General features: G+C 36.6%; 1 protein-coding gene across 3 annotated transcripts in view; it reads left to right on the forward strand.

Moving 5' to 3' along the window:
* The window catches only part of FAF1 (Fas associated factor 1), a 177,196-nt gene that overhangs the window by 41,577 nt on the left and 122,383 nt on the right, over window positions 1-13,236 (forward strand). For all 3 annotated transcript variants that reach the window (XR_015698574.1, XR_015698573.1, XM_009461274.2), the window contains exons 4-6: window positions 965-1,173; window positions 4,651-4,742; window positions 5,104-5,192. Coding sequence is in view for 1 of the 3 variants with exons in the window: in XM_009461274.2 (XP_009459549.2) it covers window positions 965-1,173; window positions 4,651-4,742; window positions 5,104-5,192 (390 nt within the window). In the remaining 2 variants the exon portion in view is untranslated. The remainder of the gene's footprint in view (window positions 1-964; window positions 1,174-4,650; window positions 4,743-5,103; window positions 5,193-13,236) is intronic.

Here is a 13,236-nt window from a genome sequence, read left to right on the forward strand (position 1 = left end):
TTCAGTGCATATATTTTATTCGCTCGCATCCTCCTTCATGATATCCTGTAACTACCCAGACAGATAATCTTCATGGTAAGAACATCTACAAGGCAAAGCTCTAGGCTTGCCCTGTGAAGTTTCTTGCCTTCCCAACTTAATTTCTGTACATTATAGTTTTTTTTTGGCCTGGAGTAACATTCCTTAAGTTTCATGTTTTGTTACCTTTGTTTCTAATCCCAGTTACATGCTTCTTGTGGAGAGGCTCACTGAGGAAGGTGAAGTGCTTCTGGGTAGGAAGGGTTTCCCAATTTATTCTGACCTATAACGCTGTATGTATCCTTGAGCCAGGTATGGAGACATCCTTATATGAATGTCCAGGAGGCTCAAAGGATTTTGAACTTAAAGGCTACAATTCAGCATTGATTTACTGTGTACTTCTAGGGTTTTTTTTTCAATATATACCTCATTATCTTTATTTATTTACCTTAAGTTCATAACTATTTTCATATCTGACTTGTTTTCCACTAATTTGGTATTGAAAAATACCAATACACATGCAGTATTTTAACTTTTATTCCTTATTCTCATTTCCATGTGATACTAGCCCAATGATGTAGAAAGCTGGTGGTTGCCATGGTGCTGATTTTTATATGGTCACAGCATTCCTGCAGCTGGAGATAATGCTTCTTCTCAAGATAATTCTGATATTAATTACATAGTGAACTTTAGACTGAAATAATGGCTTAAATGCCTGTTTGTCATCTAAGCTGTTCTGAGTCCCTGAAATGTTAATATTGCTAATATGAAAGCTATTTTCTAATTATTAATAAAACAGTATTTTCAGATATGACAGTATAGTTATTCAAGAGATGTGTGCTGTGGACCACAGTAAGTGAATAATACTGTTCATTTTGCTTTCCTAACTTTTATTTAAACATATCAAGCTGTTCCATTTAAACCTTCTTATGTGCATATCTTTCAGTGAGTACAGTGGAGAGACTTTACATGGACCAGCGTATGGCCCCACAAGTCATACTACAGCAGCTTCTTCAACTCCTTCCTCATCCTCAGCATTTCGCCATGTAGTGCCATCTAGACAAATAGTGGAAAGACAACCTCGTATGCTTGACTTCAGGGTTGAGTATAGAGACAGAAATGTGGATGTAGTACTTGAAGACAGCTCCACAGTTGGTAAGGATTTGTAAAAATTAAATTAAAACTGTTGTGGTAAAATTGTTAAAACAAAGACAAACAAAAACCCCTCAATCCCAGAAATCCAAATCCTAAAAAAAAGCAAAGCAAACCAAAACCCCTCAAAGAAGAAAAAAAAATCCCCCAGAAAATGCAGCCTCCACAGCTACTAACCATTTTCAAATCTCTTTGCAGCTTTAAAAAAACAAAATTTCACTAATCCATTGTAAAGGTTAGTGATCTATCAAATACTTACTTTGAAATCTAGTTTACTTATGAACTTGCTGCAGAAACAAAATGGAGATTACTGATTAAGTTGAGGCATGAAAATGTAATTTGGGGTAGGATTAGTGTAGAATCTACTAATAAGCAGATGATCTTGGCATTTCCTTTTCAAATCTGTATGGCATCTCTTTCTGTGTAGGATTAGTGACAAGACTGAGAGGAATTCTTTCCAGTGTGAAGAGCATTGTTGCATTCTTTTTTCAATTTTTATTTAACCTGTTTGTGCAAATTAAGATTTCTTTTGTAAGTTTTATTGTCTTCATCCTAAAACTGATGCATTTTGTAGCAGTATGTTAGAAATATGCTATTGTTAGTATTGCAGAGCATGTTATTTTTTACATTCCCCAAACTGTAAGTTAATTTAGTTTTGCTAAGGATGAAGAGTATTTGTTTGGTGTGGTATGGTTTGTTGGTTGGTTGGTTGTTTTGTTTTTGTTTTTTTAAGTGAAGACTCTATACAGATCAAAATAAGGAACTAAATGAAGAAATAGTTGATTAAAACAATTTCCAGTGCTGCAGCCTTATGTCTGTGACAAAATATTGAAATTAAAACTTTTCCCCTTGTCTTTTGAGCATTCGATTTGGTATTGGCTGGTGCCACCCAAGACTCTATACAGATCAAAATAAGGAACTAAATGAAGAAATAGTTGATTAAAACAATTTTCAGCACTGCAGCCTTATGTCTGTGACAAAATTTTGAAATTAAAACTTTTACCGTTGTCTTTTGAGCATTCGATTTGGTATTGGCTGGTGCCACCCAGTGGTGATTAGTTTGAATTCCTGATTAGTGTTTCATGTTTTCCACTGCACTGCACTGAGTTGCACTCATGCAAAGCAGATATAAAAGTCTGATTAAATCAGAATTTTGCAGCCGTAGTATTTTATTTTTTCTTATTAACTTCTGTCAAGTATAAATGATTAAGCTGTAGGGCAGAAGCAGTCAGTGTAGAACTTTTGTCTGTATCTTGGCATATGAAGATTGAGGGCAGCCTTGTGTTTAAAATCCTGAGAGAAGTGAGCAAGGCAAATAGTAGAATTTCCGCCGTGAACTTCAGGAAAGAAGATTTTTGGCTTTTTCAGAGATCTGCTTGGCAGAATCCCATGAGAGACTGACCTGAGGGCAAAGGGGCCCAAGAGAGCTGGTTGATCTTCAAGGACATCATCTTCAAAGCACAAGAACAGTCCCTTCCAACATGCAGAAAGAGGAGCAAGCATGGCAGAAGGCCAGCACAGAAGAACAAAGAATTTATGACTGAGCTAAATGCAAAAAGAAACTACACAGAAGGTGGAAGGGGCTACCCAGGAAGAATACAGAGATGTTGCCAGAATATGCAGGTTTGGAGTTAGACTAAAGCTCAGGTGGAGCTGAAACCACTGAGGGATTAGAAAGGCTTCTGTAAGTACATCAGCATGAAAAGAAAGGCTAAGGAAAAAGTGAGCCTACTGTTCAATGGCGATTGCGGAACTTGGTCCCTGGGAAGATTATGGAGAAAATCTTTCTGGAAGACCTTAATGAACACAGAAAAGAAAAGAAGGTGATTTGGAACAACCAGCATGGATTTGCTAAGGGCAAATTGTGCCTAATCAATGTAATTTGCCTTTTATGATTTGATGACTGGCTCTGTGGACAAGGGGAGAACGGTGGATGTCACTTTGGCTTTAGTAAGGCCTCTGACACAGGGCTGTAATATTCTTGTAGTCATATTGTTAAGATAAGGACTGGATAAGTGGGCTGATAAGGTAGGTAGATAATTGCCAAGTCTGACTGGTGAACAGTTCCTAGTTTAGGGACCTCCCTCAGCAGTTGATCCTGGGGCCAGTGTTGCTTAATGTCTTTATTAGAAACCTGGTTGTTAAGGTGAGCGCTCTTGGCAAGTTCACAAAGAATACCGGATCAAACAAAGTGGCTGATATTCTGGAGGGCAAGGCTGCTATTTAGAGGGCCCTGGACAGCCTGGAGAAATGCGCTGACAGGAGCCTCATGAAGTTGAAAGAAAGCAAATTTGAAGCCTGCATCTGGAATAGGATAACTCCATGTTATCCCATCTGATAACTGGCTGAGGGCTGACAGGCTAGAAAGCAACTTTACAAAAAAAGGGATTTAGGCGTGCATCAGCAGTGCGCCCTTGCAGTGAAGAAGGCCAGCCATGTCCTAGGCTATGTTAGCAAGAGTGTGTAGCCAGTGGACCCAGGGAAATAATTATTCCCCTCTTTTAAGCACTTGGGAGACTGCATCTGAAGCACTGCATCCAATATTGAGGTCGCCAGTACAAGACAGACGTTGACATTCTGCAGTGAGTCCAGCAGAGGCCAGCAAGATAGTCAGGGGACTGGAGCACATGGCAGCATAGGAGGAGAGGCACAGAGAACGGGATTTGTTCAGCCTGGGGAGGAGAAGGGGAGACGTAGAGGGCTTACCTCTGTCTACATCTACCTGCTGGGAGGACACAGAGAAGATGGAACCAGACTCTTCTTGGAGGTGCACGATAATAAGATGAGAGGCAATGGACACAGTTTACAACATTGAAAATTCCCATTAGATATAAGGATTTTTTGTTGTTGTTGTGAGAGTGGTGAAATACTGGAACAAGTTGGCCAAAGAAGTTATCAAACTTCCATCCTTAGAGATGTTTAAGAGTCAGCTGGACAAATCCTTGACTGAACTGGTTTAATCAGACCCTTGAGCTGGGCTTGGGCTAGATGACCTCCTGAGGTAGCTTCCAGCCTAAATTATTTTATGATGGTAGTAACTACAGGGAGAGGAGAGCATCGAAATGTGCAAAACACTGAAAAAGCTGTCAGAGCAGTTAAATTGTTTGAACACTCCAGTTCTGTAGGTTGGATTATTGATAATGGAATTGGGTATCAAAAATACGCACCCTCTTTATTGCTCCAGATAGCATGCATCTGCAAATGTGTGTGTCTAGCGTACGCAGTGTAGAACTATTCAAATACATGTCCAAATCGTCAAATCCTCATGAGATTCTCCAATCATTCATGCTTTATGTGATTTTTTTTTTTAGCTTCATTTGTCCTTTACTGTTTGAAGTGCATGTTAAAAGGGTAACTAGATTAAAAATGGTTTTCATAGTAAATTTTTCCTTGCTCTCATTTTTTACCTGTATCTCAGTAGTGTTTGCAATAAAGCAGTAAGTGTGTATATTTTATGTATTTTCTTTGTTTTCTCTTTAGGAGATATCAAACATATTCTAGAAAACGAACTTCAGATTCCTGCATCTAAAATGCTGTTAAAAGGGTGGAAGACTGGAGATGTAGATGATAGTGTAAGTTTTCAACTGTGTTCTCAGTTAACTGAACTCAGAGTTTCAAACTGAGCATCTGTGGGTGGGGATTACAGTGCAAGAATTGTGAGTTTCAAACAGTATTATATGTCTTGAGTGGCATACAAGGAACTCTTAAACTAAAATGTTGCAAAAAAAATCAGGACAAATCACTTCAATTTTTGTTGTTTTTATATATAACACATCCCACCTACAAAAAGGATGTTATGAAGTTAACAGTAAGTATATCTTGAAACAAAATATTTGGTGGTACTGTAAATTAGTATCAATAATTAAAAGAAATAAAAATAATATGTCAAAATTGGTGAATGTTTTATATTTATGATGATTTTTCTCCCCTCAGACTGTTTTAAAAACTCTACACTTGCCAAAAAATAATAGTCTTTATGTTCTAACACCTGACCTGCCTCCTCCTTCTTCAAGTCATTCTGGGTAAGTCTTTTGGCCATAAATTCTACTTGTATGATTTAGTTTTGTATGGTTTTTTTCAAGCCACATGTATCCTTGCAGGAATCTGCAATCAGTAAATACAAAGTGTTTTCACTGCTCTAGTAAGTGAGCAGTTGGGATGAAGTTGGGATGAACTACCTTAGCACCTCATTGTTGAAAAGAAGGTTAATTTTTTTTTAAAACCTTTGTGTGGTACATGAACCACTTAGGTACATACAGAATTTTACACCTCCCAGATGTGATGACTCATTTAACAAAAATCTAGTCTGGATTTTTGGAATCTGAGAGCTGGCCTTTCATAGATTACCACATTATGTTGGTTCATTTAACAGAAAATTGTATAAATCGTTGCCAGCAGATCAGAATTTTCTTTCTGAACTGTTTGTTGCATTATTTTATCTTATCTTCTTGGACTTTTAAAATGCATGTAGATAGGCTGAATGATTATTTCCTCTAACTGAGCAGGATATCTTTTATTACTGATTTGAATACTCAAAAAGTTAATGGCGACTGTTCATATGTCAGCGAATATTGCTAAGGTTTGAAAATGAAATGTTACTTTATAGAAAATGCAATCTTTACTCTTATAAAGTAATTTGCAATTACTTTGATTACTTTGGCTTGTTTTCTTTCCTGCCCTTCCCTTTCTCAAAGACAGACCTGTATGAGGTGTTTACTAGGAAAATATTAATTTTATTCGGTAGCCACTAGAGGGTGCCCAGTCATTGAGCCTGGAAGAGCAGCGCTGCTCCGGACCCGCAAGCGAGCAGGGAGGGTTGCATTTGGAACTGGTCAAATTGCATGATCATTAGACTAGAGTGCCTTCAAGTTGTCTGAAGAGGGAGTTGGTTTTCTGCTGTTGTAGTCGATAGGAGAATATTCTACAAACGCAGTCGTATTACTGATGAAGGAAATTCTTTGACAATCAATGGAAATAAAGAACTGGTTTCCTAATGGCTAAAAGTACTTAATACATTACTAAAATGTCCTTGTGCACCTAACTGTGTAGTCTGTGGAGGAAATAAGAATGCTGATATGAGTTACAAAAATAATAATAAAGAAAAGAAGCATTAAGAGAAGGAATAATGGCACTGGAACAGAGGGAGCAGAGTGGTGGGGAGCTGTATGTGAACTGTATGTGCTCTGTATGTGCAAACAGGAGCTGTAGTTGTGTGTGAGGACAGTAAGCCATTGTACCTAAGCAGCTAGTTGAAGGACAGTGAAAATATTGTGGAAAAACACTGTAGATACTAATTGTTTGTTTGCTTTAAATCCATTTCCAATTTCAAAATTTTCTACCCAGGTATCACTGTATATTGTAATTTGAGTCTCTTCGATTCTGGAAGGAAAACTGGGGTCTGAAGAATGTGGTTTATTGCAACTGCAATAAACTATATAACAACAAACTGCTTAAAAACAGTTCTTAGGCTTTTATATTGGGTGAATAGTTTAAAAGAACTTTACTTGCTAGTAAAATCAAAGCGGTTGTTACCTTTACAGTTTATACTTGTTTCGTAGTGGAGATTAGTTCTGGATATTTTTAAGATAAAGTTGGTAACTTTGGGATAGCAAACGATGATTAATTAGTGGCTACTTAAACAAGGATAATTTGAAGGCTAGATTATTTCCCTGAAGTCATAAATTCTAGATGAAAGGGGAGGCTTGCCTCCAATTAAAGCATCAATGCAGATCAAAACACATCTAATTGAAGCAATGTACCAAACCCAGTTACACTGTTTACTGCCTACTGTTAGGTCAGTTATTATTCAGATTAGTTTGTTACCCACAATTTTTAAAAGCATCATGCTCACATCTATTATTAATGGATGTTAAGGAACTTTACCTCTTACTTTGTGAGTTCATCTGTCGTTTTCTTCAAATGTCTTCTATTTTGAACTAGAGATAAATAGTTGTGATTTGAATATGTCCAGAAAGTGATATTTGAAAAGCCTGAGATTTCAGTACTTTATACTGAATATATAAATATTTATATAAATATATTTTATATATTTATGTATATGACTTTCTTAAAAGGAGCAATCTGGTCACAGCTCTATAAACTCCAATCTGTGCCTGTTCTTGACACTGAGGGAGAACAGTGTCTGAAACATCCTTTTCCAACGTATTGGTATGTGAGCATTGAAGTTTATGGTGACAGACTGGATAGGCTTAACCCAGAACTGACTTAAAACTAGCATCTAAATGTAATGGCAAGGTGATCTTGCAGTTTAAACAAGCAAAAATCTCCTAGGGTATCTTCATTCATCAGTGGCATATCTAAAGCTTTTATAGGTAATAGAAACACAGTGAATTACTACTGCATACTAGTAAATTGATGTATAAAGATTAAATTTAAATGTCAAATATCACCTGTAGGGTTATGTGCCCTGCTTCCACAATTTCAGTTAGCAAAGCCATACTTATCCATGCATGATATCCAGAACAATAACAACCTCTTGTGTGAGCTGTAGATGTAATGAAACCTGATTTCTAGTGAATTCCTGCCTCATCCCAGTGGCTGCAGTAACTCAGCCCTCTCCCTCCATGCTTCCTGTGATCTCACCTACATCTGACACTGCCTCCAGTTCTTCCCATGTATATTGTAGCACGTATGTAATTTTTTTTCCCCTGCACAGACAGTCTGCCTGCCCTGCCTCTGTTCTCCAGCTGGTAGTCAGGTAATATCAAAGGAAAGCTGAAATCATATGCTGTGGGTAGTTCTGAGATCATTGGCCAGAGGTCAGCTGGATGGAGTATAAAATACTATGCTCGTAATGCAGCCTTCTACTGAGGTGGGTAGTAACTTGGGTCCCTTTCCTCTACCCAGCTGTTGATTTACACCCAGTCTTTGAGACCTTTATAACGCTGTCAGACCTCCTTGAAATAAGTGAATATGTTAAAAAGTTACCAGATGGGACAGGTGGGTGGAGAAGAACATGATTTCCTTTGGCAAGCAGTCTTAAAAGGAAAGGTGCCAAAGAATGTCCATCATTTAATTGTCCAAGGGGAGAGATCCCTTGCACCAGCTTTGTCAGATTAGATTCTTCACTTCCTTGGAGTGCAATTCCTTCCCTTTGTTGCCTTGGGTGCTTCTTGAAAGCTGGCAATACCCAGTTCAGGGAAAAGGTTTAGGAGAATGTAAGAGGGGAGCATCAAAAGTGTAGGCATGCGGGTCTGTCCATGGAGCTAGGTCATCCGGATCGTCTCTCCTTTCTATCTGGCATGTTCTGGGAGGTGCTTTTTATCAACTTTTTTCTTCAGTTGTCATTTTAATGGATATAATGTATTTTATATTTATACTTTTTTGCTAAATAACTTAGTCTTAGATACTTTATTATACCTGATGAATCATTGGAAAGTTCAAAACAGTTAAAAGCTATTTGACCAGGTGCATAACTTGGAGATTATTACAAATAATGTATTTTTGCTAAGCGATTGTGACTTATTTATGAAGTGTGGATATCATCTGTGTGGATAGGAAAAAAACCCACAACCCCCATTCATTACTCAAGTAACGAGTACATATATTGCTGAATGCCTGTGTTTTAGATCGTTGCAGAGCAGTGGTGATTGTGGCATAGTGTCTTGTTGTATGTTATCAACTGTAGCAGAGTGTTAATTAAGAACGATGTAACCTGCAACTCCAGTTATTAGTATTGTCTATTTAGCTGGACAGGAGCAGTGCCTTGCTTTAGTTACTTTGAAAGCTTCAATAAGAATGGTAAGATTAATGTTTTATTTTCACATCTGCTCATGAGACAGTTTAAAAATCCTGAAGTTTAAAATGCAATAGAATGTAAACAAAAGGGCTTCTGCTCATTTACATGTTAGCCAGATTTGCTAACTGATTGCTGTTTGAACCTAATCTACCACCTCCTGCTGCATTAGCTACAACAAACATTACATTTACATACCGATTTCTTATTTTGTTTTAATGTAAATAATCTGTAATTACAGTAAATTTGGACTTCTGTTGACATGAGCTTGTATAAATCTGTAAGTTTAAAATGGAAATGTTAATTATCTTGTGTCATACCTATTTATATAGAATTCAGAGATTTTGGGGAAAATCTCCATGTGACTGAGAAAGATATTGCCTAATGGGAAATACTGAATGTATTTCATAAAAACTGGCAGAACTGAAATGAAAAGGAGCATTTGCTGATCATTGATTAAGGATATACTTTCGGTTTAAAAGCTTAAAATATTACTAAAATTCCAAAGAAAAAGGCTTTTAAAAAGCAAAGTATTACGTCAAAAATCAAAGCATTAAGGCAGTCACTTAACAACAGATACAACCAATCTATTTTATATATGAAGTGTTACAGAACAATAGAAAAGCAGTAAAACTGGAAGCTTAGAATAAATATCAGTACTAATACCATCTTGCTTCAGCATTGCATAGACTGATTGAACAGTTGCTGTCCCCCAACATTAGCAGTATTTGCAGTTACACATTTTTTGGCTAAATATTGTTTCTATTCTTAATTTATTAGACTTGTGGTTTATAAATTGTACTGTCTTGGAATTTGGATGGAGTAGCTAGTGAATCTCTTTCTGGACTCTTAATTGAGTTTTGGTATTTTGAGGTTAGTGGGGAAAAAAAAAACAACTCTTGCAACTTTCATTGCTTGAAATTTAAGTTTCAAAGAGGAACATTTTTGCTTGCATATTGTAGTTTCAACCCCAGCTGAATCCTGCTTCACCGCTGAGGTTTCTGTGCATTCTGATAATGCCGATAACCAATGCTATATAGGCAATCCATATGAAATCCTAAACTGGTCCAAGTCTCCCTTGTTAGAACTGGTCAGAGCGATGACTGTGCTCAGGTCTATTTTCTCGTCTGTTCTTGGACTTCTTTTTTGGGTATAGGCAGAGTTCCTCTAATGGAAGATTCGTGCCCAAAAATACCATCAAGTTCCATTGCCTCCTGTGCTGAATAGTGAATGCGTAATCATTCAGCTGAGGAGAAAAAAAAAAATGTAATGGCAGTATATAACCTATCAGCAAATGCTTTTCAAAGCTAGGGTTTGCAGTAGGGGGGAAATGGTACTGATAAGAGTGGCCTACTTTAATCCTGTTTCTAGAATTTGATTTTCTGTTCCCACTAATTAATTCTCAGATTAATTAAATTCTGTTAGCACTGAGGGGAAGGGGAAAAAAAAAAAGAAAATCTGTCTTGACTTTAATGGGACCTGGGGTTTGGCCCTGATTTTTTTTTTTTTTTTTCTTTTTTTTTCTTTTAATGCAGATGTTTCATTTGGAAGATTGTAGTCAACTGCTAACATTTGCAGGAATATGAAACTGCTGCAAACACTGAAGCCAAAATTTTAGAAATGTGCATTGTGTTCAAAGTCAGTCTTCTCAATAGCTATGTGCACCTAAAAAGAAATAAAAGTAAGCTTCAGCTTACTGTCAATGAGAAGTCTCCTTTAAATACACCTATTTTGTACATTTGATCATAGCCTTAATGGCTGAAAATACAATTTCAGGGCAAGGTATGTTTTGGAAGCAGAGTTCTATTGGCACAAATAATTTGGGGTGATCTACATCCCTAGTTACTGGAGGAAATGTATATGGGAGGGGACTGACATTGCTGGTTGTCCAGCTGCGTGTTCAAATGGACCCATCCCACAGAGGAGCGTTGGTACACATAGGGAGTCCTTGGCACAAACTGCCCATTGCCCGTGCCATCGGTTCCTTCTCCCATTGACTTTCTAACATATATGGTCCAGGTCTTATGGCTGTCAGACCATATGAGATTTTGATATAGGAGCTCAAAGGATTGGATCAGTTGACCACTGCATTTCTGTGTAAGCAGAAGTAATATTCCTCATTGTATTATTTTTCTGAAGAAAAGGTGAATAATTAACCATGCACTTCAATTGCTAACACTTTCAAAACCAATTTTTTCTCATTTTTGTCAGGGTTTTTTTTTTTTTAGCCAGCTTAATTTTCAGCCTTCTCTTTGACTGTATTTGGCTATGAATATGTACTGAGAATTTGCTTGTTAACAACATTCAGCTTGCGTTGTTTAGATATCCAAAAAGTAGAGGTGTCAAAATTGTTAGTTACTTCAAAAATTGAGGCTTTTAATTTTAAGGCACTTCGTTTAAATTAACTGTGTTTGAAGAGTATTTTTTCTTTTCTAAATACTTTCTGCTATCACATCCAGATGAAATAGAGAAGTGGAAAACCTTTCCTATGAACAGATGCTTTTTATTAGCATGCTGTATTTTAGATAGTACTGAAGTGTGTGTATCATGCATACCTTGAGAGACTGAGGGTTTGATCAAACTAGTTTGTTTCATTCGATGTTTACATCAATTACAGAATGAAAATGTCAGTCATGTTACTGGTTAGCATCTACAGATTTTCAGATAGAGTAAAAAATAGCTATAAGTGTCTTGTGTGATTCTGTATGGAATCCAAAGCCATTCACATATGCTGTAATTAATGTTTTCAGAGCAATTAAATATGTCATTCACCTCGAGAATTTGCTGAAAACAAATAAAAAATCAGAATCTGAAAAAGCACAGCAGGGTATTTTAGTTGCTACTGAACATTTGCCAAAAGAAAATATGGTTATGGCGATGCTGAACTTATTGTTAACAATCAAATTAGAACTACCTTTGAAAATAGGCATACAGCTTTTCAGGACTCTTTTTTTTTTTTCTTTCTTTTTCTCTTTTGAAGGACTGTTAAGTATTTTAAAATTTTTTAGGCCTTTTCTTACAAGATTTTGTGACAAGTGCAGCAAACTTCATGTTCAGCATAGATCACTTAGTTCAGTTACATTTGTAGTGTCTCTCATATACTTCATCATACCTAGCATTGACGAGTTAAATTTATCTTCCATATTACAAACCCATAAAAGATGAGAAATAGCACTTCGTGATTTTTGTTTTGTAGTATGTGATTATTATGTTTAAGATGTCACAGAATCCAAATTAAGTTGCTGAGTGAAGATATTTTTGTAAGGTAATTTTTCTTGAGATGTTAAAGCAAATTGTGCATCTCTTGCTAAAGCATCCAGTGAGTATTGCATGGATTCCTTAGCATCTGAGCAGCAAAACTGAAGCTTAGTAATTCCAGTAGAAGGAAAAACTAACAAATCAGGACTCAAATAATCTAGCAGTCTTTCTTGTCTGCTTGTATCTTAAGATACAGCTGTGCTCATCTGCATACAGAATTTGTCCTTTATTGCTAAGAAGAATGGCATGTTGAAGCGTCATGGAACAGCGAAGATGTGAAGGAAAAAAAACCCAGTCTGTTATTCTTTTAAGAGTGTTTGATAAGAAAAAAAAGAATCAAATAAGCCCAATTTAATTCCATATGCCACTGAACAGGTTAAGTCTGTATAAATATTGTTTAGAAATCCAAGCTATGTTACAATGTTGCTGCAGTTTTGTAGCCTATGTAAGATTGTACACAGCTGTAATTGCCGTGTCTATAACAGAAATCCTGCCTTCTATTTTGAAAAATAGATAGATGCATAATTTTGTATCTAATTAAGCAAACAGGATGCCTTTTTAACATCTAGATCTTTTATTACTAGGAAAATCACAAAAAAGCCCCAAGTTTGTGACAGCATCAACATATAGTTGGCCTGTTTAATCTGTATCTTAAGATTTTTTTTTTTTAATTCATATGATTAAAGATGTGTTAATGTACATTTAAAACAATTTGAGCAGAACTAACTTTTCTGAATGCTCAATACCCACACGAGCAATTTCGCTGTGGTTAGTTTTCCAGTTCTAATTAGCTGGGTTTATGTGCTTTGTATGAAACTAAGCGGAAGAATTTCCATTTGGTTTATGCTTCAGGTAACCTTAGAGAAGCAACAGCATGCTTTGCCTTGTTCTACTTACCATCAGTTTTTAATGTGCACTGTAGCTTGATATTTTGTCTGGTCATCAATATGCTTACAAGCCTGGTATTAATGGCATTATGAGTGCTAAATATACCCGATGTTTGTGAAGATAATGTGACTCTCTCGATTTTGAGAATACTTAACATTAGAAGA

The sequence above is a fragment of the Nipponia nippon genome, unplaced genomic scaffold (genome assembly GCF_047370975.1).
Source record: "Nipponia nippon isolate SJK-2023a ecotype South Korea unplaced genomic scaffold, ASM4737097v1 scaffold_5, whole genome shotgun sequence".
Classification (NCBI taxonomy): Eukaryota; Metazoa; Chordata; class Aves; order Pelecaniformes; family Threskiornithidae; genus Nipponia; species Nipponia nippon.